Source organism: Chlorocebus sabaeus, chromosome 11 (genome assembly GCF_047675955.1).
Source record: "Chlorocebus sabaeus isolate Y175 chromosome 11, mChlSab1.0.hap1, whole genome shotgun sequence".
NCBI classification, from domain to species: domain Eukaryota; kingdom Metazoa; phylum Chordata; class Mammalia; order Primates; family Cercopithecidae; genus Chlorocebus; species Chlorocebus sabaeus.
This window is the reverse complement of record NC_132914.1, coordinates 68,760,474-68,786,617: the sequence shown is the minus strand read 5'-3', so window position 1 is coordinate 68,786,617 and position 26,144 is coordinate 68,760,474. Positions and strand designations below refer to the sequence as shown.

Genomic DNA, 26,144 nt, shown 5'->3' with positions numbered 1-26,144 from the left:
AACAGGCAAACTGTTTATATATATATATATATTTTGAGACCGAGTCTCACTCTGTCGCCCAGGCTGGAGTGCAGTGGCCCAATCTTGGCTCACTGCAACCTCCACCTTCTGGGTTCAAGCAATTCTCCTGCCTCAGCCTCCTGAGTAGCTGGTATTACAGGTGCATGCCACCACACCCAGCTATTTTTTTTTTGTATTTTTAGTAGAGACGGGGTTTCCCCCTGTTTGCCAGGCTGGTCTTGAACTCCTGACCTCTGGTGATCTGCCTACCTCAGCCTCCCAAAGTGCTAGGCCTCAAACAATTAATCTTTTATGTTCAGGCAACCCCACCTGCCCCTGCCACCAAATAAAATAAGCTCATTTTCTTTGTGTTTAAAGTTTTCTTCGTAATATTTCTATGTAAAAATGGTTAATTATGTAAATTTTATCTTTTACAAGAAACATTTTGCCAAGCTACTCCATACTCCCTGATGAAACTTTCCATTTATAAATGGTGTTATTGTGAAGATTAGAGAATGAGATCATTATTGGTATTGTTGTTCCAGAAAATGGCCCTTTATACATATCTCATATATGACACCTTGTCAATGTATCACACAAATTTATATATTTGTTTAAGAATGTCTTTGATGAGCCATTAACTACAAGAAGTAAAGTGTTAGTCAAAAGATAAGCCATTGATCTTGGTTAATTCCATATCTGAGATGACTGTTATAATGTCAATTATTAACATGGATGACTTGGAGGAAAAAAAAAGCCAAAAGTGTGAAGAATGTTGCAGCTGCATAGTACAGTTTATAGGGATTCTTGTAATAAACAGAGTTATGAAGCAATGCATTTTTATGACTGATATTGCTATTTTATATTTGGATGAGCATTTACTTATTTTTTGAGACAGGGTCTCACTCTGTCACTCATGCTGGAGTGCAGTGGCAGGATCTCAGCTCACTGCAACCTCTGCCTCCTGGGTTCAAGTGATTCTTCCACCTCAGCCTCCCGAGCAGAGCAGCTGGGACCACAGGTGTGCACCACCATGCCCAGCTAATTTTTTGTATTTTTTGGTAGAGACGGGATTTCACCATGTTGGCCAGGTTGGTCTCAAACTCCAGATCTTAAGTGATCCTCCCGCCTCAGCCTCCGAAAATGCTAGGACTACAGGTGTGAGCCACTGTGCCCGGCTGGACGAGCATTAGAAAAATATTTATTTTTATTTTTATTTTTTTACTTTTGTAGAGATGGAGTCTTGCCATGTTGCCTAGGCTGGTCTTGAACTCCTGGGCTTAAGCAATCCTCCTGCCTCGGCTTCCCAAAGTGCTGGGTTTATAGGTGTGAGTCACTGCTCCCAGCCTGGATGAGCATTTTTAAAAAATAAGTTTTAAAGAAGTGACCAACCCTCTTAAACAGTATATTGTACATTTTGTGAGACCACTTTGAACAAGTCATGATAGCCAAAAAACCACAGCAATTTAGTTCACTTATAAATTGTAAGAAATGAAAGCATTCTTATTATTTTACCTTTTCAATAAAGTGAAAATCGTGTAGTTCTGTATCTGCATATATTACAGTTTAACAAAGTACATACATTTTTTGTTGTGATAAAATTTACTGCATTGAAATTTTATTGCCCTGGAATCAGTGGATCATTGGAGCTAAATTTGTCACAGAATTATTATAATGCTATCAGGCTATTATTTAATCTATATGTACTCTTACATCTTGAATCCATAATGATTTATATTAATTGTTCATAATAACACCAGAGTCACTTTTGTTGTGGTGGTGGTTGTTTTTTTTAATATTTATGGAGACCATAATGTGTGATTCCAAATTAATATCTAGGGAGATATTAAGCCTATCTAGGAAGATATTAAATAACATGATTGCTTATATGGGAAATTTGTGCTTTTGTCTTTCTAATCACCGTCTTATGTACTGGTAAACTTAAGGTGGCCAGTAGGAAGAAAAATTATTGCTTTAGACTTACCTCTGAAATGGTTAACAAAAACAAAACAAAACAAAGAATTTTCCCCTCTCCAGCTTGGGGAGAGATAAAAGTCTACAGGTTCATTGAAATGCAGTAATTTAGAGACTAATCAGCTGTCTTGACTAGGAGCCAGATGAAGTGTCTAAAGGAACCAAACCTCTGTCTCTCTGGCATCTTTGAGGAGTGCAAGACTCCAATAAGGAATATATTTTAAAGTCAAATTACATTAAAAGTTGCTTGGTGAGCTCAGAGATCACCACTGCTGTGAATACTGTAGCAAGGAGATGATCTACAGCCAACGTAATGTGAGCAATAACTTCTTCAGTTTTATTTTTCTTCGTAGAAAACGAAGACCCTTTTTCTATCAGGGGCACCATTAGTCTTCCACGTATCACCAGGGTTTAAAATCTAGGGGTCATTTTTGAATCTTCCATTGCCTTCCAAACAATCATTCACCAAGTTCTTTCCATTTATCTTCATCTCCGAGACTTTCCATTTCCACTGTCTAGTTAATTCTCTTATCTCTTCACACCTGCATTACTGCAACAGCCTCTGAGCTGGTCCTTTTGCCTTTGATCTCTTATCTCTTCAATTAATCCTGTAGGCTGCTGCCAGATTAATCTCCCTAAAGTTACACTCTAAATAATCCCCCTGTTAGAAATCTACAGTTCTTCCATATTATCATTCCTTTTAAACCCTAACTTTCTGTTCTGATATTCAAAGCTCTCGTCTTACCTTATCTGACCAAACTTTTATCTCATTTCTCTGTCCCAGTCAAGTCTCTTTTCTGGCTCTTTCCCACAGTTCTTCTGGGCCTTGTGTTCATGAGCATCCCCTACTCACTGCCTATCTGAATCTCATTAACCTTCCAAGACTTAATATCATGGTTCTTTCCTGCGTCTTACTCTTGGAATGGGGAATCCTCAGCTGAGACAATGGGAAAACTAATTCTGGCAGATAGATCAACTCTAAAATCTCTGCAGGAACCACTGGGTCCAACTCCCAGCCCAAGAAAGGCATGTGGGAAAGCCAGGGTACAGAGTTTGGACCCAGGGAGATGAATGAATGCAGGTTACAGTTAAACTAGGGGAGATGAACTGATCTTGAGTGGCTGTCTAGCCTCTGGCCATATCACCCTGAATGTGCCCAATCTCGTCTGAGTAGCCATCTAGATCAACACTTAGAGTCTGAGGTTTCAGTTCAGTTCAATGAGTATGTCCTAGTGCTTTCTTTGTCATAGGTACTCTACCTGGTGCTGAAGCTCTAGCAGTAAACCAGGGAAGCATGGTCCCAACCATTATGGAGCATGTTTTCTAAAGTGTAGTCAGACAAATCAATCATCATAATGAAGTGTTACGTGAAGAGAAATGCATGGTTGGGGGACCTAAACTAGATTTTACTTTTTTTTTTCCTTTCAGTCCAGATCTGGATTTCAAACTATGTGACATCTCCACTTAGTTGTTCCTCCTCAAACACAAGTGCTCAAGACAAAACTCATTTTCTCGGAACCACACACTCCCCAAATATGTATAGCTGTCTCCCAGTGTGTCTTGTCCAGTGACTGGCTTCAGTAAGCACATGGCTGTATAAACCAGAAACTTAGAAATTATTCTCCACACCTCTTTTCTGTGTCATTCTTCACAGCCAATTCATTATCAAACACTGGTAATTTCATCTCCTAGATATTTCTCAAATCCATCTCCCTTTCTTTGTCTCCACTGTCCCCACCCTGATGAAGTTCTCCTTTCTCTCCTAGACTATTGCAGTGACACAAGTCTGAGTACCCCCACCTGCCAGCCTCAAAACCCTCCAAAGGATTCCCATTGCTTTTACAATAAAGACTGAGATCCTTGACACGTCCCAAATATCTTTCAAGGGGTCTGGCCTCCATCTGCCTCACTAGATGTGCTCTTCTTGCAAGTCTCTCCACCTCACTCCTGCCTCAGCTGCACTGACCTTCTGTTTCTTGATATACCAGGTTTCCCCCGCCACTGTAAGGAGTTGCACACATAGTTCCTTTTGTCTGGAATGCTCTTCTTTCTTGTCTTTGTCTAATCAGACCTTACCTTTGCATTAATGGCAGGATGCCTTTCACTTTCTCACCTACGGTTTCCTCATCAGAAAAGTGGAGACAGTTTCTACCTCACAGGTAGTGAGGGACCAGACAACTAAATGCACAGAGAAACAGTTGAAAAGGCTGACTGGCTCACGCTTTGATACTGTTGCCTTCCCTTCTTTTATTTTTTAATTTCCGTTTTGCAACATTCCAAGTTCCCTTTCTTTTTATAAACATTCATAATTATATGTCTACAGGTAATATGTGTTTCTGTCCAGCCTTTCCTTCTTCTTATCAGTGCCCATTTTCTGCAGAGGATTCTCTGAGAGACGTAAGATAATGTGGTGGTGAAATGGGCAGATTCTGGAATCTGCTGGCAAAACAGGGTTCTTATCCCAGACTCACCTCTAGCCTGACTCAGTTACAAACCATGTGACCTTGGGAAGATCAGCTGACCTCTCTGCTCTCTTTGCTTCCTCAGTACTAAGGAAGGAATAATCTCAGCACCTACTTCATGAGGTTTCTGTGAGGACAAAATGTGATGATGCAAGTAAAACTGTTTAATAAATATGGGAGGCTGCTGCTTTGATAACTATGGATGTGTATTCAATTCCACATTCTGATTTTCGTCTTTGCAATATTCCCATTCTCTGCGGCTTTCCTTATGTGCTTTCCTCTCCTCACAACTGATCACAGACCCTGTTTATCCTGAAAAGGCAGAAAGACCGTGCCTCATTTATATGGCTGTCATCTCTGTAGCCAAGAGTTCAATCTACTTTCCAAAGTTAACCTTCATTTTACATCACAAGCTTTAAACAAATTTATTTTACTTTTCATTCCATAACACCCATGCTCTCTTTATTTCTCTGATAGGACGGCCATGTATGCAATTTATCACAGGACTGGCAGGTAACCTGATATACGAATCTTTCATGCATGGCTATTGCATAAAGTATTCGCTTTTCCCTCCTTATATGATTCTGTGGACAATGCTCCAATTTTAGCTCTCTCTTCTTGTAAACATTATGTAGAAAGAGCTTTTCCTGTTAAAATAATTCTCCCCTAATGTTTAAATTGGAGAAGAATCAGGGCAAAACTTTGCCTCCTCCCAAGAATTCACTGGGTGCTGATCTGCATATGGTTCTGTGAAGTGAATGCTTCACTGGGCAATAGACAAATGCTTTGGCCTCTAGAACTTCTAAGTCCACCTCCATCCCAATACGTACCTAATATCCTGGCACTTTTGTGAAGAAAGCAAAACAAACTAAAATCACGGTTCATGTTTATTGTGTAGGCTTGTGATTTCTGTTTCTGGAGACTATTTTAGTGGAAGGAATGTCACCAATACTAAAACCACTTTTTTTCTTTTTGTTTTTTGTTTTTTTTTTAACCCCTTTGATCCTTTAATCTTACTCTTTTGGCTACCTCATCTTCCTTTGTTTTGGTCTGCTTACACTTCCTTGTCTTCTGTTTCTTCCTTGCCATTCTACATCCCATGTCTGAAGCCAGTTAGGCTCCTGGATGCTAATGGGAGAAAACTGCTCCTGGTCCTAGGCTTGTCTTACTTTCTGCTCAGCACTGTGAGCCCCATCTCTTCCTCCTACCTATTCCTCTCACTTAGTTTCTCTCTCTTTTTTGACTACTGTAAGGAAAAGACTACCATGCAGAGTCTGATGAAGTTATTGATATTTTATAGAGTCCAGGGGTGGGTTCTATAGCCCTGAAGATGATATCATAATAAGATGTGCCAGGCAGGAATTATACATTATTCTTGGGTTTTAAAATACAGTCATATTCTGAAGATGAATGTTAGTTAATTGGAGAATAGAGACAATAATAAAGATATGTTTAATTCTTCTTTCACTTCCTATTTACCAACCTATTACCTTTGCGATTATGCACATTCCACAGTTAGCTTCACTTGTGCACACTTGGAATAAAAACCAACATGCATTAAATCATACTCTGGTTATCTGGACAAACATGAATACGCAACTCTCTCTGATCATCCTGAACATCACTAGTGACAGTGAGTTGCTTAAAATTCATTAATGATGATCACAAATGAAGCAATGGTTTTTCTTTATAGATTGATTTCTTAACTATTAACATAAAAGTGTGAGGGTATGGGAGGGTTAAGTTTTGAGTTTCCATCAAATCACTGTAATCTGATGCTAGTCCTCAAATGTCTATACTGCCAAAAGTTTTTTGGTAAAATACAGCTTACTGTGAATTCTGATTACATTTCCTATTCCCTTCCAAAAAACAGAAAGGAAATTAGGTTATATTTGATTACATTACAAAAAATCTAATTGGTGTCTGGGCAGTCATTGCCATGTCAGAAGCCAAATGTACATGCTGTACAGGGGCAGGCTCTGGGCTTCTGGGCTCTGGCTTGTGGGCCTGCACTCTTATTCCTTAGCCCAGCAATTTGTTAGCATCAGAAGAGTTAAAAGAACACAAGTGTCCTGGGCACTGTGGCTCACTCCTGTAATCTCAGCACTTTGGGAGGCCAAGACAGGCGGATTATTTGAGGTCAGGTGTTCGAGATCAGCCTGGCCAACATAGTGAAACCCTGTCTCTACAAAAATACAAAAAATTAGCCAGCCGTGGTGGCAGGTGCCTCCCATCCCAGCTACTTAGGAGACTGAGGCAGGAGAATCGCTTGAACCTGGGAGGTGGAGGTTGCAGTGAGCTGAGATCGCACCACTGTACTCCAGCCTGGGTGACAGAGTGAGACTCCATCTCAAAAAACAAAACAAAACAAAAAAACCACAAGTGTACCTATGTGTTTCCATTATGAACAAAACAAAGCATCTTTTGTATATGTGTAATAAATGGAAAATTAACATTCCTTGAAACATGAGCACAATTTGTTTCTTCCTCACAGCAATGTTACCAATTTCAATATATCAAATTTCCTAAACTTTATTCAAGGAAGCCAAGTGTATATGGGTGGAGCAAAGAATGCAAATGATCTATGTCAGTCGTTTTCAACCATTTTTGATTTGTGGACCACTTTGTTAGTGTTCTAGAACACTAACAATTTTAATTTCTCAAATGCATTTTGCATACGAATCACCTAGGATTTTGTTAAAATGAAGATTTTTATTAAGTAAGACAGAGCTGAGACCCAGTGTTCTGCATTTCTCAGGCAGTGCTGATGCTGCTGGCCCACAGAACAAATCTGGATAGCAGGGTGATAGAGCATGTGGCCTCTTAACTTTATCTCCCCGGGTTATCAGTGGAATGCATAGGCATGCAAGCTGTTTTCAATTAAACACAAACGCGACAATGCCTGACTTTTATATTTTAAGTATATTATTAGCTCATAGTAGAATGCAAAGTATGGATTTTGTTATTATTTCAGGTATTTCTTTTCTTTTTTTTCAGAGGCAGGGTCTTGCTCTATTGCCCAGGCTGGAGTGCAGTGGCAGGATCATAGCTCACTGCAGCCTCAAATTCCTGGGCTCAAGTGATCCTCCCACTTCAGCCTCCACCATGACTGGTGGGACTACAGTCATGCACGTGACACCCAGCCAGTTGTATTTATTTACTTAATTATTTTTAGAGACAGCATCTCGCTACATTGCTCGAGCTTGTAATTTCAGGTTGGAAAAGAGTTCAGGAGAATACTTTGCAGATCATCTGAGGGAATGCTCCAGGTCAGGTCAATAGTTTTCCTAATTTTCACTTAGGAAATACTTAACTATGCAATTAAGCCAGTTAGAAAACACTAGTGCATGCAGGAGTCCTATCCTCAGAGATCTTTTTTTTTTTTTTTTTTTTTTTTTTTTTTTTTTTTTGAGATATGGTCTTGCTCTCTCGCCCAGGCTGGAGTGCAGTGGCATGATCAGGGCTCACTGTACCCTTGAATTCTTGTTGTGCTCAAGTGATCCTTCCACCTCAGCCTCATGTGTAGCTGGGATTACAGGCGCAGGCCACCATGCCCAGCTAACTTTTTAATTTTTTATAGAGAGACAGGGGTCTCACTATGTTGTCTAGGCTGGTCTCAAACTCCTGGGTTCAAGTGATCCTCCCAACTCAGCCTCCCAAAATGCTGAGATTATAGGCATGAGCCACCTCACCTGGCCAGAGATTCTGATTTTAATTGTTCTAGGCTGCAGCCTAGGCGTCAGGTCTTTCCAGATGAATCTTATTTGCAGCCAGTGTTCAGAAGGCCCACTGTAGAAGTTATTCAGTTGGTGCAAAAGTAAATGTGGTTCTTGCCATTACTCTTTATACAAGGCCAGGCATGTAGAAAGACAGTGAGCACACAGCCCCTATCAAGTGTAGAGTGCTTCTTAAAGAGTGAATGTATAATCCAAGAAATATAATAATGTGGAGAAAAATAAAGTGAATTCAAGAGAGTGAAAAGAAAAAAAAAAGAGAAGCTATGTAGAAAAAAAGTCTAAGTGAAGATCTAAGGGTTGACTCCAGTCCAAGAAAAGATGGCAATGGAGTGGAGGCTTCCCAGATGTTGGCAGTGTGGATGAGGCAGAGTCCTACCCTCATCATTACTTCATTGATATGGAAGCACAGAGGCTAACATATGGCCTGGAAAATGAATGGAGAATGAATAAGGAATACATGTTTGTAATGACCAGTAAACTCAAACTAATGTTTTTATTTTTATAAGTGCTTAAAGGAAGAAAGAGAAGCTACAATTAAATACTTTAAAACCAGGACAATAATAGAACTTTAAAGGGGCACAATGTGCCCTAAACCTCCAAACTGGCCTGGTGTATGTATAGGTGGGGCACTCCTTTTGTTGGTACAATATGGTGTCTGCAGGGTTGGTGGTTCAGCCTATGTTTATCCTTCTCTTCTCTTCTCTTCTCTTCTCTTCTCTTCTCTTCTCTTCTCCTCTCTTCTCTTTCTTTGCTTTGGGGTCTTGTTCTGTAGCTCAGACTGGAGTGCAGTGGCATGATCATAGCTCACTGTAAACTGTAACCTCAAACTCTTGGACCAAGTCATCCTCCTGCTTCAGCCTCCTGACTAGCTGGGATCGCAGGCACATGTCACCACACCCAGCTAAGTTTTAAAATTTTTATTTTGTAGAGATGGTGGGGGGGCGTCTCACTATGTTGCTCAAGCTGGTGTCAAACTCCTGGCTTCAAGTGATCCTCCCACTTTAATCGCCCAAAGTATCATGCTTTTTTTTTTGTTGTTTGACAACTCTTAAGTCTTGTATCAGAGCAGCACAAAAAATATCAGTGAGAAAAAGTGGTCCACTGGCACACATTGCCAACATTCAGCACTCACACTGGCCTGTCTGTGCTGTGGACAAAGGGGCCCCTGACAAACATTGCATAACCCCGCTGATACAAGCCAATGTGAACTGGGGGCCGAGGATCTATCTAGATCCTTTAGTTTGGATGTGGTCACTGTCAAACCAGAAAGTTAACCCTTGACCTTTTCACAGGGAACACGTATTTATAAAGTTTCAAAATGTTATTCTTTTTGCAAACCAGAAACCAAATGTAGAGACACCTGGTGAACAGTAAATACCTAGACTATAAGAAACTAAATCTGAACACCTTTATCAGAGAGGCACCACCAGTTCCAGCGAACAAAAGATTCATGGTTTTCTCTTTCTCAAAGAGTTCACTTCTGCTTGTGTTCTGTTTGTGATCTTCTTTCAGCTGATAGTGGCTTTTGGTTACAAACTCTTATCCTTCTATCTACGGCCTGCCTGGCAGCTGTTTAAAGTTCCTATTGGCTACCGCCATTATCTCCGTTTCAATTTAGCCACTAGATCCCTGTACCCTTACACAGATGCCCCAACTTGAGGCTGTTTTGCTTCTCCAGCTGTTTCTTCTTTCCTTCAGGTAAAGGCTTGTGCAACAAAGGATAAGTGATACTGTCATGACATTAAGGAGCTCCAGAAAATACAACAGACCTATCCCATACCACAAAGGGGCCCTTGTGGGCTTGTTTATCTATAGGCTGGTGAAAACCTAGGAAGTCACTTTGTTTGACTGGAGTAAAAGGCTTAAAATGATCTCGAGCACAGATTTTCTTTCATTTAAAAAAAAAAAAGATCAAAGGACAAAAGTATCATCTTCAAATCTCACAGTCCTCCCTCTATGTTACCTCAGTAAAAGGCATTAAGCAAACTATATGTAATTATTAACCAAAGGATTCTTTACAACAATTTTCAGCTGGAGTCCACAATGTTTACCAATATTTATTTGCCCTTTTAATGCATTTATCTTCCTCATCACGAACTACAACCCAGTATTTTGTTTGGCAGATGTGTACCTCCAGTGTAAGTAAAATTAGAGCATATATCACACATGTGTGGTATATTGGAAATCATGCAATACATTGTAAACACTTACACATTCTAATGGGAGGAAGATTTACTGACAAAACAGTAGTGGTATAGACTTGCCAAGTAATCACTACAATCAATTGCTTACAATACAAGCTCCAAAACATTTAGGTGAGAATGTTCTTTTGTGAGTAATTTTATTTATTCAGAAGTTTTCAATCAGTGTGTGTAGGGGGGTAGGAAACTCCTGATGAAAAGTTGTGGATTCAGAGTAGGGAACACCAGCACCTCTGTGAGTCCATGTGTCTGTGTGTGGTGTGTGAGTCTAAGGCATGTTTGTATCTGTGGGATTGTTTATGGCTACGTCTGCACATCTGTGTTCTGTGATGGGGAAGCTTCAGAATATACCAGTAGATCTTAGGCTCCTGACTTGAGGATCCCTAATGTATTATATAGGCAATACTAAAAAAGTAAGCCTTTATTTGACTCGAAAAAACTTGATTACAAGACAACTCAATCTAAAAACAGAATAAATCAAAGATGTCAAAATGTCTAGATTACAGCATCTATTTTTTATTATTTATTTATTTTTAAAATTATACTTTAAGTTCTAGGGTACATGTGCACAACATGCAGGTTTTGTTACATATGTATACATGTATGTTGGTGGGCTGCACCCATTAACTCATCATTTACATTAGGTATATCTCCTAATACAACATCTATTTTTTTAAGTAAAAGGAAAGCATTATTTCTTATTTGAATTCAGAAGCAAGAATATTACAGGGGAACGTAGGACAGGATCTTGGAAGTAGTGCTTTGGACTGGAGGTGTTGAAATTAAATGTCCACCCTAAAACCCCAAACTCCAACACTGGTTCCTCCCATACATATTGCTCAATGAGATGATGAAGAGTTGTTGCTCTAATGGGCTCTCATTCACAATTTATTTAGGTATGACTCCCAACCAAGGAACACACTAAAATGGCCAACTGAACATTTCAGTGCTTTTCCCAAATTGATCTTAAATATATTTTGCAATGTCTACTATACTTACAGGGATTGAAGGCTTCGCAAGTTCTGCAGAGCTTCTGTGGGTACCTGTCTTAGCTGATTATTCTGCAGCATACTGTATGTTAAAAGAAATAAAGAAAAATGTTAAAAAAAAAATGAACAATAACAGGCCATAACAGGGCCAGGCACTGTTCCAGGTGTCAGAAAAACAACAGAGCATCAGACAAAGTCTTATCTTTTGGGGAGCTTAAATTCCTGTGAAGAGTGAAGATAATTAAAGATGAACAAATGAGTGTATTAATATAACATGAGACAAGTGATAAGTACTATGAATAAAAAACAAAACTATGAATTTGGGATAGATGGTATCGGGGGTGAGATTTTTATTTTAAAGGTGGTCAGGGAAGGTCTCTCTGAAAGGTGATATTTAACTGGAGACCAGAAGGAAGACAGGTAGAAAATCCTTGTGAATATTCGAGAAGTTACCAAGGAAAAAGGAAGAGTAAGTACAAGGGTTGGAGGCTGGAGGGAGCTTGCTTGACTTGTTAAAGGAGCAGCAAAGGACCAACCGTGTCTGAGGAATGAGTGAGGACTTGAGGTTGGGAGAGAGAGAGCCTGAGACCATCTCATGGAGGGATTCCCGGCCAACATAAGGCCTTATTTTATGTGTGATGAGAAACCACTGTTGAAGGGCATATGTACGAAAATGACATGCTCTTATGTATGTTTTTAAAGGATCATTCTGCTGCTTGTATAGATTATACCAAATGGAAATAAGGCTAACGGTAGGATGCTAAAATTGTCTACCTTCTCTGCATGGCTGTATTTTGATATAAGCTAAATTCTTTTTGTGAAGTATTTGTGTTTCTGCACTTGCACTTGAAAAACTTGAACAGTTTTTCAGACTATGGGGATGACAGAATGGAAACACCTGGGAGCTATGAAATAAAAATATATCATTGCTAATGAGGAAATAGCAGGGAAACAAATTCCCACGAGATTCCTTATAGTTTGCTACCTTATTCGTAAATGTTTATAACACAAGAATTTTGCAGCACATTTTTTTTTCTCCCAGTATTTGTAGTCCCTGTAACCTGAGGCAGAAGACTATTTTAGGAAAGCAGAAATTTGAAAGAAATATTTCTACTTATTAAGTTGCAAACTTGTGTTTGTATTTCAGAAACAATCTGCCTGGTTCTTTCATCTCTACCAAGGAAGTTTCTGTTTACTACCTGACTAGCTGGAATTCCACCCAGGTGTGTCTAACTCCAAAGGTTGTTGTGTTTTCCAGCGCACCAGGCAGCATTCTCGAGGCATATGTGTTGACTGTGCAAATTCTCAGATTGCATATGAACGGTATGGTTACGAACATGGATTCTCAAATCTGACCACCTCTTCTCCACCACTAGAGATGGGAAAACCACCGAATCTCTCCATGCCTCAGTGATTAGTAATAACACCTACCTTGCAGGGCTCATTGTGATGATTCAATGAGTGAAGGTTCATAGAACAATGCTTGCTACATGATAAGCATTCAGTAAAAATTGGCCCTTTTAATGTACATTAATAGGCCCTTTCTCGAAATGAATAATTTTTGTACTGGATTTGACAATTTAATGAGCCAGAGAAAAAGAAAACTCTGTGCCAGTGGTTGTCAAACTTTAGGGTTCATCAAAAGCCATTGGAAGGTTAAAACAGAACGCTGGGCCCCACGCCAAAGTTTCTGGTTTAGTAGGTCTGAGTAAGGGCCAGGAGATTCACGCTGGTAATAAGCTCTCAGGTGATGCCAACACTGCTGAGCAGGGCACCACCCACTGAGAACCACCCCATGCTGTGCTAAATATGTATGTATGTATGTATCTATTTATTTATTTATTTTGAGACGGAATCTCACTCTGTCGCCAGACTGGAGTACAGTGGCACCATCTCGGCTCACTGCAACCTCCACCTCCTGAGTTCAAGCGATTTTTTTGCCTCAGCCTCCCCAGTAGCTGGGACTACAGGCACGCGTCACCGCGCCCGGCTAATTTTTGTATTTGTAGTAGAGATGGGGTTTCACCATGTTGGCCAGGCTAGTCTCAAACTTCCAACCTCAAGTGATCCTCCCACCTCAGCCTCCCAAGGTTCTGGGATTCTGTAATCCGAGTTGTGAGCCACCGCACCCAGCCTATTTATTTATTTTTTTAGAAAAGAAGGATAGGAGAGTCTCACTTTGTTGCCCAGGACTGGACTCGAACTCCTGAGCTCAAGGAATTCCCCTGCTTCAGCCTCTAGAGTAGCCTGGACTATGGGTGTGAGTTGCTATACCCAGTTATCTAAATATTTCTACACTTGGGGAAGTAGGAGTGGTTGCAAGTACCTGTAGTCCTACTTACTCTGGACAAAACGAGACCCTGTCTCAAAAAAAGAAAAAAAAAATCCTCATTTGACCTTGAGGAAGAGCTGCATTGGGCTTGGAGATAAGACCTAAGCTTTTAGTTTTGGCGAGGAAACTCATTTAACCTCCTGACCTTTGGTCTTTTATCTGTATAACGGGAATAAAATCATCTGGCTGAAAAGGTGTTGGAGGATTAAAATATGAAAGTATTTATAGTACTTTTATGTATATAAATATGTGCTCATATACAAATAACACTTGAAAAATATTTGGAGATCATAAAAATTATGCCTTTCTCACCATGCCTGAGATTGTTTTCTAAGGAACGTAATTACGTCATTTGTATTCCAATAGTTCTACTCAATTAATTTCAATATGTTAAACTTGGATTCAATTAAAATTTCATAAGCCAAGAGTCACAAATGTATTGGTTCCTTAGGAATAAAGTTGAGTTTTAGGAAGATCCCTACACTTCACTTACCAGTTAGGGAATTAGGAGAATTCAAACTCGAATTCTATGTTTTGCATAATTTACCTGAATATTGAAAGTTTGGATTTCTGTGTCAGTTTATTGTTATTTTACATTTTTGTCATTTTACATTTTCCCAAGCAGTTTCAATCCATCATCCAATTTTAAGTTCACAAAAATGTTTTCTAGGTATTGCTTTACTTTTGTGATACTTTTAAATGATAAGATAAAGATAATAGAATTAATTGATGTCTAAACTGTTTATTAATAAATAATATATTACTGGTACAAAGTATGTATTGCATTGTCCTTTGCTTTACTAACCAAACAGTGAAACTCTTAAAGTAGATTTCCCTAAAATATCTGAAAAATTGAGGTGGAAGATAAAAGAGTTTCAGATAGCTTTTCGTCTTTGAATAGTGGAGAACTTTCTCTGCTGCTTTATGTATCTTCCTCAGAGAATGGAACTTAAATGAACTTTAGTAATGATAACTTTTTTTGTGGGGTTGGGGGACAGGGTCTCACTCTGTTGCCCACATGGGAGTCCAGTGGTGCAATTTCCGCTCACCACAACCTCTGCCTCCCAGGTTCAAGCGATTCTCCTGCCTCAGCCTCCCGAGTAGCTGGGATTAGAGGTGTGTGCCACTACCGCCTGCTAATTTTTATATTTTTAGTAGAGATGGGGTTTCACCATGTTGGCCAGGCTTATCTTGAACTCCTGACCTCAAATGATCCACCCACCTCGGCCTCCCGAAGTGCTGGGATTACAGGCGTGAGCGACCGCGCCTGGCCAGTGATAACTTTTAAAGCTACCCTCAAGCTACCTCCCAATGACTTAAATTTTCAACTATGTCTACCAGTAAAACACCAAGAATATAACTTAAAAAAAAATTTAAGCCCTGATCACTCCCTAAATAAGGAACTTTTGCTTAATTACTTTCAAATGACAAAACAAGAGCAAGTTATCTTTATTATATCGTTATAAGTCTCCAGTGGGTTAATTAGAAAATTCTGTTTTTGTTTAAGATCTTCCAATGGGAGACAAAACAATTATAAGGTTTATAGTGCTAGGGGGTGCAATTAAAACAAAACATTTACACATGGCTGCTGATTTCTTTTGAAAATACTCCTTACTGAATACATGCAATATAAACATGCTGAATATAGGTGTAGGCATGTAAAACTTCATTTTTATCATTCACATATGATTAGGAAAAGAAAATGAAACACTTTCTCTAGAGACAAAAGATGACTTCTATATTTTCTCAATTTCTTTGTCCCAGGAGCTTTAACATAATCACTATTTCATACAGTATTCCCATGCTACTCTATACAATTTTTTGGTCCCTCCCCCACTTTTTTTTTTTTTTTTTTTGCCAACAGGACTAAGTAAGAACCGGTACAGTGATGGAGAGGGAGATTAAATAACCCGCTGAATGGGAACTTGGTTACAACGGATGGCTCAATTCTTAGGTATTCCCTTGGCCTATTTGTCCTCTGTGTGGATATAAAGTAACCATCAAGGCTCTATTCTGGGTCTACATGAGAATGGGGGAATTCTGGCTAATTGTGACTTTTCTATGGCTAGTTTTACCCATTACCTCCATGTGGCTTTGGTTTTGGTCTTGGGTGGCAGAAGGATGAGCCATTCTTTCATGGACTGACTTACACTAGAAAATGAACCTTTAGGCCGGGCGCGGTGGCTCAAGCCTGTAATCCCAGCACTTTGGGAGGCCGAGACGGGCGGATCACGAGGTCAGGAGATCGAGACCATTCTGGCTAACCCGGTGAAACCCCGTCTCTACTAAAAAAAATACAAAAAAACTAGCCGGGCGAGGTGGCAGGCGCCTGTAGTCCCAGCTACTTGGGAGGCTGAGGCAGGAGAATGGCGTGAACCCGGGAGGCGGAGCCTGCAGTGAGCTGAGATCCGGCCACTGCACTCCAGCCTGGGCGGCAGAGCGAGACTCCGTCTCAAAAAAAAAAAAAAAAAAAAAAAAAAAAAAAAAAAGAAAATGAACCTTTGCTGAGGACAGCCTGGTTCAGAATTCCACGGACTGGATATTTTGCCATATAGAACCAATTACTTATTATTTTTATTAGGGCCAATATTTACAGGAAAAATAACTTTAAATATTAGTGATGTTTTAGCATTCACAGTAATAAGATTTCAGATGTAAAACAGACCTAGCCAAGGATAGCTGCTGCTGTCTTCATTCTCCATCTTAATAGACTGGATCAAGATTATTTTTCTCTTCTTTGTCCATGCACCCTCTTTACCATCCTTATTCAGGTCAGGGCCCAGACAAATATTACTCTCATATTATCTTCCTCCCCATATCACAATACCATCAGTTATTTCTTTTCTCCAGCCACTTTTGAACTTTATAAAACAGTTAAGAGAGTTTTCATGGGAGTAGGGACAGGTCTATCTTGTTCAGCATTTTACCTCTAGCTCTGTGGTTCTCAAGTATATTGGATTCAATGTTCCCTTTAATAACAAACATTTTGTAATGACACTTCTATTATACTTAAGTAAAATTCACAGAATGGTAGCCTATTTACACACATTATTTCAAAGAAAAATGTCAATATAGTTTATTCATGTGCCCGAAATGTATTATAAAGAAGAAATATAAGAAAAGTAATTTATAGTAAGATGATATAAATGTCATTATATACATGATGCTCATATGCAACTACCTCAGGAAACATTTTTATGAATGAATCAGATGCCTGCCTCTACTTTTTTTTTTTTTTTTTGAGACAGAGTCTCACGCTGTTGCCCAGGCTGGAGTACAGTAGTACTATCTTGGCTCAGTGCAGCCTCTGCCTCCCGGGTTCAAGAGATTCTTGCGCCTCAGCATCCCGAGTAGCTGGGATTACAGGGGTGCACCATGACACCTAGCTAATTTTTGTATTTTTAGTAGAGATGAGGTTTCACCATGTTGGCCAGGATGGTCTTAAACTCCTGACCTCAGGTGATCTGTCCGTCTCAGCCTTCCAAAGTGCTGGGATTACAGCCGTTTGCCTCTACTTTTAATACATAAAGTTGGGTGTGAGAAAAATAATATGATCAGAAGCCATTCTGCATGAGAATGGGAACATGAGGGTAGAGGTCTAGATGGATACTAGAATAAAAACTAGTTGAGACACTGATACGGTTTGGCTCTGTGTCCCCACCCAAATTTCATGTCAAATTTTAATCCTCACAGGTTGGGGGAGGGACCTGGTGGGAGGTGATTGGATCATAGTGGGGGGGTTTCTGCCATGCTGTTCTCATGATAGTGAGTGAGTTTTCACGAGATCTGATGGTTTAAAATGTGTGGCAGATCTCCCCTGGCTCTCTCCCTGCTGATGCAATGTAGGACATGCCTTGCGGCTTCGGCCATGATTGTAAGTTTCCTGAGGCCTCCCCAGCCATGCAGAACTATGAGTCAATTAAAGCTCTTTTCTTTATAAATTACCCAGTCTCAGGTAGTTCTTTAGAGCAGTGTGAAAATGGACTAATACAGATATGTAATGACAGATCATAACTTACATAAGGGAAAGAAGGAAATAATCTTTATTAAAATAAATATAATATGCCAAGTCAAATTACAAATGTCATGGTGGAGAAAATCAGGAAGTGTGACACTCACAATTGAGCATGAATATTCTCCCAAATGAGTGTTCCTTACAGATGAATAGTGTCAAAATAATTCTCTATGTTTTAGGGCAAGATAGTGTGGAAATATCACAGAGAATATTTATCCTGTCTCAAAATTCCGTAACATTCTGAAGCAAGCATTCATTCCCCACTACTTTAAAAGGCCCTGAAAATCCCTCCACAGGCAACAGAGAATTGAGGCTAAATTGGAAAAAGAAATAGTCACAAAACTGCCTTCTCAGAAGTTGGGTGGTAGACTTTGCTAGGTAGTAAAAGAGTAAGATTAAAAAAGCAACAAGCCTGCCACCCTCAGATAAATAAGTCATTATATAATTATCACAACATAAATTTCATATGATTGTGCTCTAAAAACCTTAAAAGGCAGTAATACAAAATATTTATAAAGCAAACTTTGTTGATGAAATTCAGTGAGATCCTGTGTTTCTTGTTACTCTGGTAATTTAACAATAGTTATTTTAAAGAGGTTGCACATTTCCATGGTTCCATATTTTTAATTTGTTTTGTGGCTTTTGAGGTAATTCTTCTACTGCATTATTTTATTTTATTTATATATTTTTTGAGACAGGTCTTGCTCTGTCACCTAGGCTACAGTATAGTGGTGCAATCTTGGCTCACTGTAGCCCCAACCTCCTGGGTTCATGAAATCCTCCCACATCAGCCCCCTGAGTAGCTGGGACCACAGGCATTCACCACCATGCCAGGCTAATTTTTGTATTTTTTGTGGAGATGGGGTTTTGTCATGCTGCCCAGGCTGGTATTGAACTCCTGAGCTCAAGTAATTCAGTCACCTCTGCCTCCCAAAGCGTTGGGATTATATAGGCGTGAGCCACCGTGCCCAGCTACTAACATTATTTTAAACTGAATGTGTGGTTAGAAATCTTAAAGTATCAGGAATAGACAGGATGTATAAACTAGTTACTTATTTAATTATCTTGAGAGAAAATGTTTATTCCATTTAATTTTTCCTGTGCAAATTATTAAGCATATGCAGAACTTCTGATAAAACATTTCAATACAATCACACATTAAAGTATTATTGATTTATAGTTAGTATGGAGGGACAGTCAGAAGCCAGAATAAGGGAGAATTCTTTATGCTGGGCTGTGCAGCACATTGCAGGACAGCTTACTACATGCCAATCATCTGGACAACCAAAGATGCTCCCACAAATTTCCAAAACACTCTGTAACAGGCAGAACCAACATTGCTGAGAAAAATTGTTTTAATGCTGTTATGATTTGAATGTTTTTGTCCCCTCCAAAAATTCATGTTGAAACTTAATTCCCAATGCAACAGTGTTGGGAGGTGGGGCCCTTTGGGAGGTGTTGGGTAGAGCCTTTGGGAGATGTTTTAATTAAATTAGCAGAAAAATAAGAAATGGTGATCTCAATGAATTTCCTTAAAAGTTTGCCTTATAAATATTTTGTATTATTGCCTTAAAAATGTTTGGAGTACAATCATATGAAATAGATTAATTCCATTGTAAACAGCCTTGCTGGAAGAAGTTTATTCCCTTTTTGCCTTTCCACCTTCTGCCACAGGAGGACACAGCATTCCTACCCTCCAGAGGATTTGGCCCTCAAGATGCCATCTTGGAAGCAGAGATCGGCCCTCACCAGATGCCAGCACCTTGATCTTGGACTTCCCAGCCTCCAGAACTATGAGAAATAAACTTCTCTTCTTTATAAATAACCCAGTTTGTGGTATGCTATTATCATAGTACAAACAACCTAATACAAAAACCAAAATACTTTAAAAAATATTTGACAATTTGAGTCCATTCATTGAATATTAGTCTTTAGGTCAGCAAAGTAAAGAGAAGAGTGAACACAATTTCTGGCAAGATTTTTTTCCCTCTTGAACTCTCCTCACACTGACAGGGACCCAGCTATAGTACAAAGTCTGAACATGGCCTTTCCTCACTTATGTACATCTTTTCCTTGACTCCTCATCATGCCTAGGCTATAATAATGTCCACTTTTTTTGACTTAACATATGGGATCCCTGCAACTGGGACTCCTGTCTTTGCGAGCTCTTCTCCAAATGCTCTGTAGCATCTCCCGAATGCTCAAGTACTAATCTGCTTGGAGCTACTGTTCATCCCAGGTCTTTCTTGACTCTGTGTTGCTGTACATATTGTCCCCTCAGTCGGCTATCTTATTTGAGTGGCTAATTCCTAGTCGTGCTTCAAGATGCAGCTCCTGGGTCATCTCTGGGAAAGCCTCTCTCCCAGGAAGCCAAATCTGAGCCATCGGATGGGACGACATCAACTCCCCAATCTCTGTAGTTTCACAGTACCCTGCACAGATATCTGGACACACTTTCCACAAAGATCAGAAGTGATCTCTGTTTTTATGTCTTTGTCCCACTATCTTGGTCCCACAGTCTGTCACTAGATTATAAACTCTTCAAGGGCATGAACAATATTTATTGATCTTTATATTTCTAGTAATAATTTGTTTAACGCTAATTTGAGCATGGCATGCACTAGGCTTTGCTGAACCCTTGATTGTACAGGAGATAGGAAACATTGGTTAGTAGGAGTGGATAAAAGAGAGGGTCTAAATATCATTTTTTTTCTGATGGAAAGGGTACATTTTAATAGTTAGCTTGAGAAATAACCTATGCTTTTCATTTTTGAATCAGATCAATCCAGTGCTCTCTAGAGTGTTCAGGTAAAATACATCTTAAGAAGCAGCAAAGTGTGTGCAGGAGCATTCTGGGTAAAAAGCCTGTTTGTAAGTAAAAGAACATATCAGACATGAAGGCACAACTTTTTTGTTTAATACACAATGGATATTCTATTAATAAACATATAGCATTGGGTCAATATCATACAAAATGAAGAAAAGGTTGAAAAGTCTAGAACTCCCTTATTCTTTCTAGATCATCAGCCTGAATCATTAATTCAACAAATATTTATTAAATGTCTACTATAAGTAAGGAAGTGTCATAGGAGCTGAGGATATACCAGTGACCAAGACAGATGATATCTCTAATTTCATGGATCTTTAGGGCATTGTGGGAAACAAACATTCACTAGTAATGCACTGGTGAATGCAATTAGAAATATATAATGGTATAATTATTAATATAAAATATAAAAATGTTATGATAGAAAAATTAGTATGACTTCATACTAATTAGTATAATTCATATTTAAGAATGCAAAGATTTAAAATTATAATTATATGTAATTATAACTAGTTTATATATAATTCATATATATCCATATTAATTTATACATATTCACTTTACATATTTATAATTAAAGTATAATTATGATGTCTGGAGACACACACACTAGCTTATATATCCAATATACACTTTGTTAAGTGAATTAAAATAATTGATTCTAGTAAAATTTATTTTAAAAGTATCCCAAATACTTAGTGGTACATAGCTCGACATGGGAAAAAAAAATCACTTTAGTTCTTACCTAAACTTGACTCTCACGATACATTTTGAATGGTTACAGATATTTTTGGGGGGTTTGTGAAACTATATACAACTCAGAATTTTACCACAAAAGGAATTACTGTTAGGGTTTGGCAACATTACAACTTAAAAACATCTCTTCTTAGTAGCAAAAAAAGAAAAAGAAAAGAAAAAAATTCAGACAGAGGAAGGGAAACCAAACCTAATCTCCTAAGGTGATCAAATAATGGTTCTGCTGTTGAATTTCACTTTTAACGAAATATTAAATTGAATTAAACTGTTTTTTTAACCTATGTGTCTTTTAGGCCACTGAAATGCAATTTTCAATAAGCAGAAATATATCAAAGTTAATAACTTTTACGTCAAAGAAAGAAACTTTTCCTTGCATTAACTATTTTATCTACGTAAGTGCCTCTTTTTTCTACACAGAACAAACTAAAAGAAAATTAAACAATGGGTACCAGAAGAAGGAAGTATTCAATAATAATGAGTTTTCTGGAAAACAAATTGAGAAATTGGACATTAAATAATGAGAAACCTCATATATTTACAATTTTCAATGAATTAACAAATAAACAACTGCTCAGTGTATCTGCTATACACTAGGTTATGCCCTATCTATTCACAGGTGGAACACAAACTTGGTTTTTGTAACTGATGCTTATTCACTGCCCTTTGAAACCAGTTCGAAGCCGTGGTCTCATTACGTCAGCATCACAGTGACGTATTCACCCTGTCATCAAAATGCTTTTGAAGACATGCACCCCAATTTCATAACACAAAACGAAAGGGAAATACTCTTTTAAAAGTCTGAGTTGATAAGGTAGTTATTTAAAGGCAAAAATTTAAGATATTAAAATTAGAAATGGAGAGATGAATTTTTTTTCACATACAAATTTAGCCAAGTATGATATGGCTCTATGGTACCAATGAAGTGAACTTGAATTTAGATGAATTATCCCATGGATGTAAATAGTTTATTAGAGACAATCAACTTTTACAAGTTAATTAGCAGCCATTTGACACTAAAATCAGAAATATATCCAACAACACTCAGTTTACTTACAGAACTTTAAGACTGTAAAGGCCGGTGAATGCTCCCTTGGGAATGTATGTCAGAGCGTTTCCCGCAAGACGTCTGTGGGTTTCAATGGAGAGGAGAGAGTGAGCATACCTCTTCATGTGGAAGGCATTTAATTGTTAAAAAAAATGCAATACAACTATGTTTAAACCATAAGTATCAAAAGCAACTGTACAGAACTTTGTTTTGTTATATTTTGCAAAAAAAATCTATAAATTTCTAATTAAAATATTGGCAGAAGTGCCTAAAAAGAAATGTAATAAATTACTTACTTCACAATAAACCATTTAATAGCTTATACCATATGTGCATACATAAAAAACTGTCCTTTAAACAATTTTAAAGCAAATGCTAACACCATATGATAATTTGCAAAAAATTGTAGTGTAAAAATGTGACTGTCACATGAGTTTTACAACTATTCTTTGTAGGCATAAAATAGATTAGATAAACATTAGAATAGTTCTGTTGCAACTATACCTCAAAATACCCAACTTTCTTATTAAATTTGTCAAATAAGAGTGTAGACTATCGCAATCACTTTTTTCTAAACTCCACCAGCAAAGGACAGAGTAGCTTAATTTAACATGATTTGATAGAGCAATACTTAAACAAATTGAAAACAAAGAGATATTAGCATGAAGGACATTAACATGGGTTATTTAATGGAAAATTCTGACATTATTAAATGGTAAAATTTTAGAAGGTTACTTTATAATATTTTTCTACGTAGGAGATAGCCACAGTGAAAAATTGTGCAAAAGATCAACAAGATGTGGTACCCGAAACATGTGAGTCAGTATTTTTTCTGCAGCCACATCAAAGCTGTAACCTCATATGTTAAAGAACAAAATGGAAAATGCAAAAACAACAATGTGACTCCAAAGAGCACAGTATTTTGAGAAGCTGATCATACAGAATAGTGAGTAGAACTGGGACTCAATATACCTTTGCCCTTTTTTCTTTTCTTTTCTTTTCTTTTAGAGATGGTTTACTGCCAAGGCTGGCCTTGAACTCCTAGGCTCAAGCAATCCTCCTGCCTCAGCCTCCTGAGTAGCTGGAACTATAGGGGTGTGCCATAGTACCCAGCCCCCTGCTTTTTTTGATGGAGATGGGGATTTGGGGATAAGGATTCGGTTGGTCCAATTGACCAGTGCTTATTTCTGAAGGACCTAACAGCCTCAAATGTATACCTTCGATACTATCTTTAAAGGAGAGAGTATTCAGTCAGAGATCCACTGACTGGACTGAAAGAAGCCATTTCTCATACAACTTTAAATATGTGTCCCATTGCCACTTCACACCACTGATAATATACTATAAATGAATATTTAAAGAAATGCTACACTTATATGAATAGAACTTCAGAGTAGTATTTGTGGTATGTGTATTTAAAGCATTATTTATGCAATGCAAATGAAATAAAATTAAAATACAACACACTTTAAAAAATTATGCTTAAAAACATTAACAACATAAGAAGGTCCTAGGATCTCTCCGAGAGGCTTTGCTTATCCTGCATCTGCAGCACTAACTTGCTTTGTGCTGTTGAATTGAAGTTAGTTAATATTGCTGAGCCTTGCTGTCCCATTAATTACAAGAAATGTTAAGATAAAATGGCTTCTTGGGTCCCTTCCAGATTCAAACCTCCATGATTTCCCTACCTGGTCTTGTGGTCATTTGTGTTTGTCCCTGTTTTTCCTTTTCTTAACAGATATAATCTTTTAAAAGACTTGGATAGCTCTTATATTGTATTCCTCCTACCTATCTCATGGGACTTAAAGAAGTGTTTTTTCAAGTGATAAATAATTTAGTGGCCTGCTCTAAAATTAAGAAAAAGAATAGAGTAGACAAACAGCAGAATGAATTGACTGAAGTATTGTTTTATAAAAGCCTTTGTTTCCAAATATATTTGTGAAAATGGATTGAGGGGAGGAAATTTGTTTCTTCCTATACATGGTCAGAAAGGTTTGAGAGCTGCTAGCCTAACCATGGTGTAGGCACTTAATAAATATGTGTTATTAACTTGTAATTCAGCATAATATTTGACCAGGGTAACTTAAGAGATGTTTTATTTATTTATTTCCTATAAAACTGTCTTATCAGAAAACCCTCTTTAGACACTAACTCTGACCTTCCATCTTGTCTCCCCATATTCAGTCTCGACCTACTCCCACCCACTCCATATTCACTGATGATCTTTATAAAGACAACTCTGACCATATTACTGCCCTATTCAAAAACTCTCTGTCAGTTTCCATGCCAGGTAAATAGAAATGAAAAGTCCTCAGACTCTTTTCTGAGAATTCCCTGATCCCTACTGGATGCTAGAATTCCCTGATCCCTACTGGATACTGAACCAGACCACGAGGTTTGCTTTTTTTAGACATGCCCTCCACATTCCCCCCTCTTGCCCTTTGTTCCACCTAAAATGCTCTCCTTTCACTCCCTGTTTTTCAAAGCAACCTCAGTGCTACCAAAGGACTTCAAAGTAGAGAGACTGCCCATGAGTTTGGAAAGCATTTGGAAAGCTCAGTTTCTGATGGTCCTTCTCTCTACTTTGAACTCCTTTGGTAGTACTTTGTGTCTTGCTATAGATTTTATAATATACCTTGTGTTATATTGTGTACTTGTCTTATGACACATGAAAGACTGGGAACTCCTTGAACTTGGGTATTCTCTTGGTATCCGTATAGGGCCTTGAATACTGTCTGAAAGTAGGTTGCCCCAGTAGCGCCTAACTAACCAGTTGAGTAGAGACTACTGACTGTCCCCCAGTATCCCTTCTCCCCTTGTAGAATAATTCCCCCACCCAGAATTTTAGCAGATTACATGGCCACCCAGCTACAGTCTGATTTTCCAGTTTTCCTTGCATCTAAACCTGATTATGTGACTAAACTCAACTGTGATCAAAAGTGATATGTGAAACACCTGTATCACCTCCTTAAACAGACATTGCTTGTTCTTAATTTCTTCAATTTCCCCTTCCTGCAGAAGGGGTACTGGTGAGACATCATCAACAATTCTGGTTTGGAGAACATTCCACAGAAGGCAAAACAAGAACAACAAAAAACCAGAAGGAACCCGGGCTCCTGGATGACCCTGTGGAACTGAGCTGTCCCAAAGCTCTGAAGTCTGTTTTGGGTGAATAATCGAATCAGGATAGACCCCTGTGGTATCCTCTGAGAGTCAAGGACTGAAGGATTATTTAGCTGTCTGGGCTGGTAAACCTCCGTTGCAGGGAAGAAAGGTATGGTATCATACTTGCCTAGATATTGGCCCCAATACATCATGTTTGCAAAGCTGTTTCAATCTGCAATATTCTCCGTCTCTCTGCTTTATTTGCCTTTCGTCTTCCTATTGTTAGCTTGCAACTGGTGCACCTGAACTATCACAGATATCACATGTTTCTATTTTCCTAAAAGTCAGTCTAAGTTGGGAAGAAATGTTATTCTTTCAAGCTATCTTTTTTTCTGTTCTTGGCTATGCATATTTTTATTGTGGTAAAATATATATGAAATAATATTTACCATTTTAAACATTTGTATGTGTAGATTCAGTAACATTTAAAAAATTTTCCTCCCACACTAGCTTGCCTGTCTAGAGATTTTTTTAAAATTATACTTTAAGTTCTGGGGTACATGTGCACAATGTGCAGGTTTGTTACATAGTTATATATGTGCCATGTTGGTTTGCTGCACCCATCAACTCATCATTTAGGTATTTCTCCTAAAGCTGTCCCTCCCCCAGTCCCCCATCCCCCGACAGGCCCTGTGTGTGAT

The 26,144-nt window shown here is 38.5% G+C and overlaps 1 protein-coding gene across 1 annotated transcript in view; it reads right to left on the bottom strand.

Moving 5' to 3' along the window:
• The window catches only part of LGR5 (leucine rich repeat containing G protein-coupled receptor 5), a 147,557-nt gene that overhangs the window by 38,723 nt on the left and 82,690 nt on the right, over positions 1-26,144 (bottom strand). Inside the window, exons 3-4 of the mRNA XM_008004027.3 lie at positions 22,348-22,419; positions 11,374-11,445 (exon numbers count right to left, since the gene is read on the bottom strand). Coding sequence (XP_008002218.1) covers positions 11,374-11,445; positions 22,348-22,419 — 144 coding nt within the window. The remainder of the gene's footprint in view (positions 1-11,373; positions 11,446-22,347; positions 22,420-26,144) is intronic.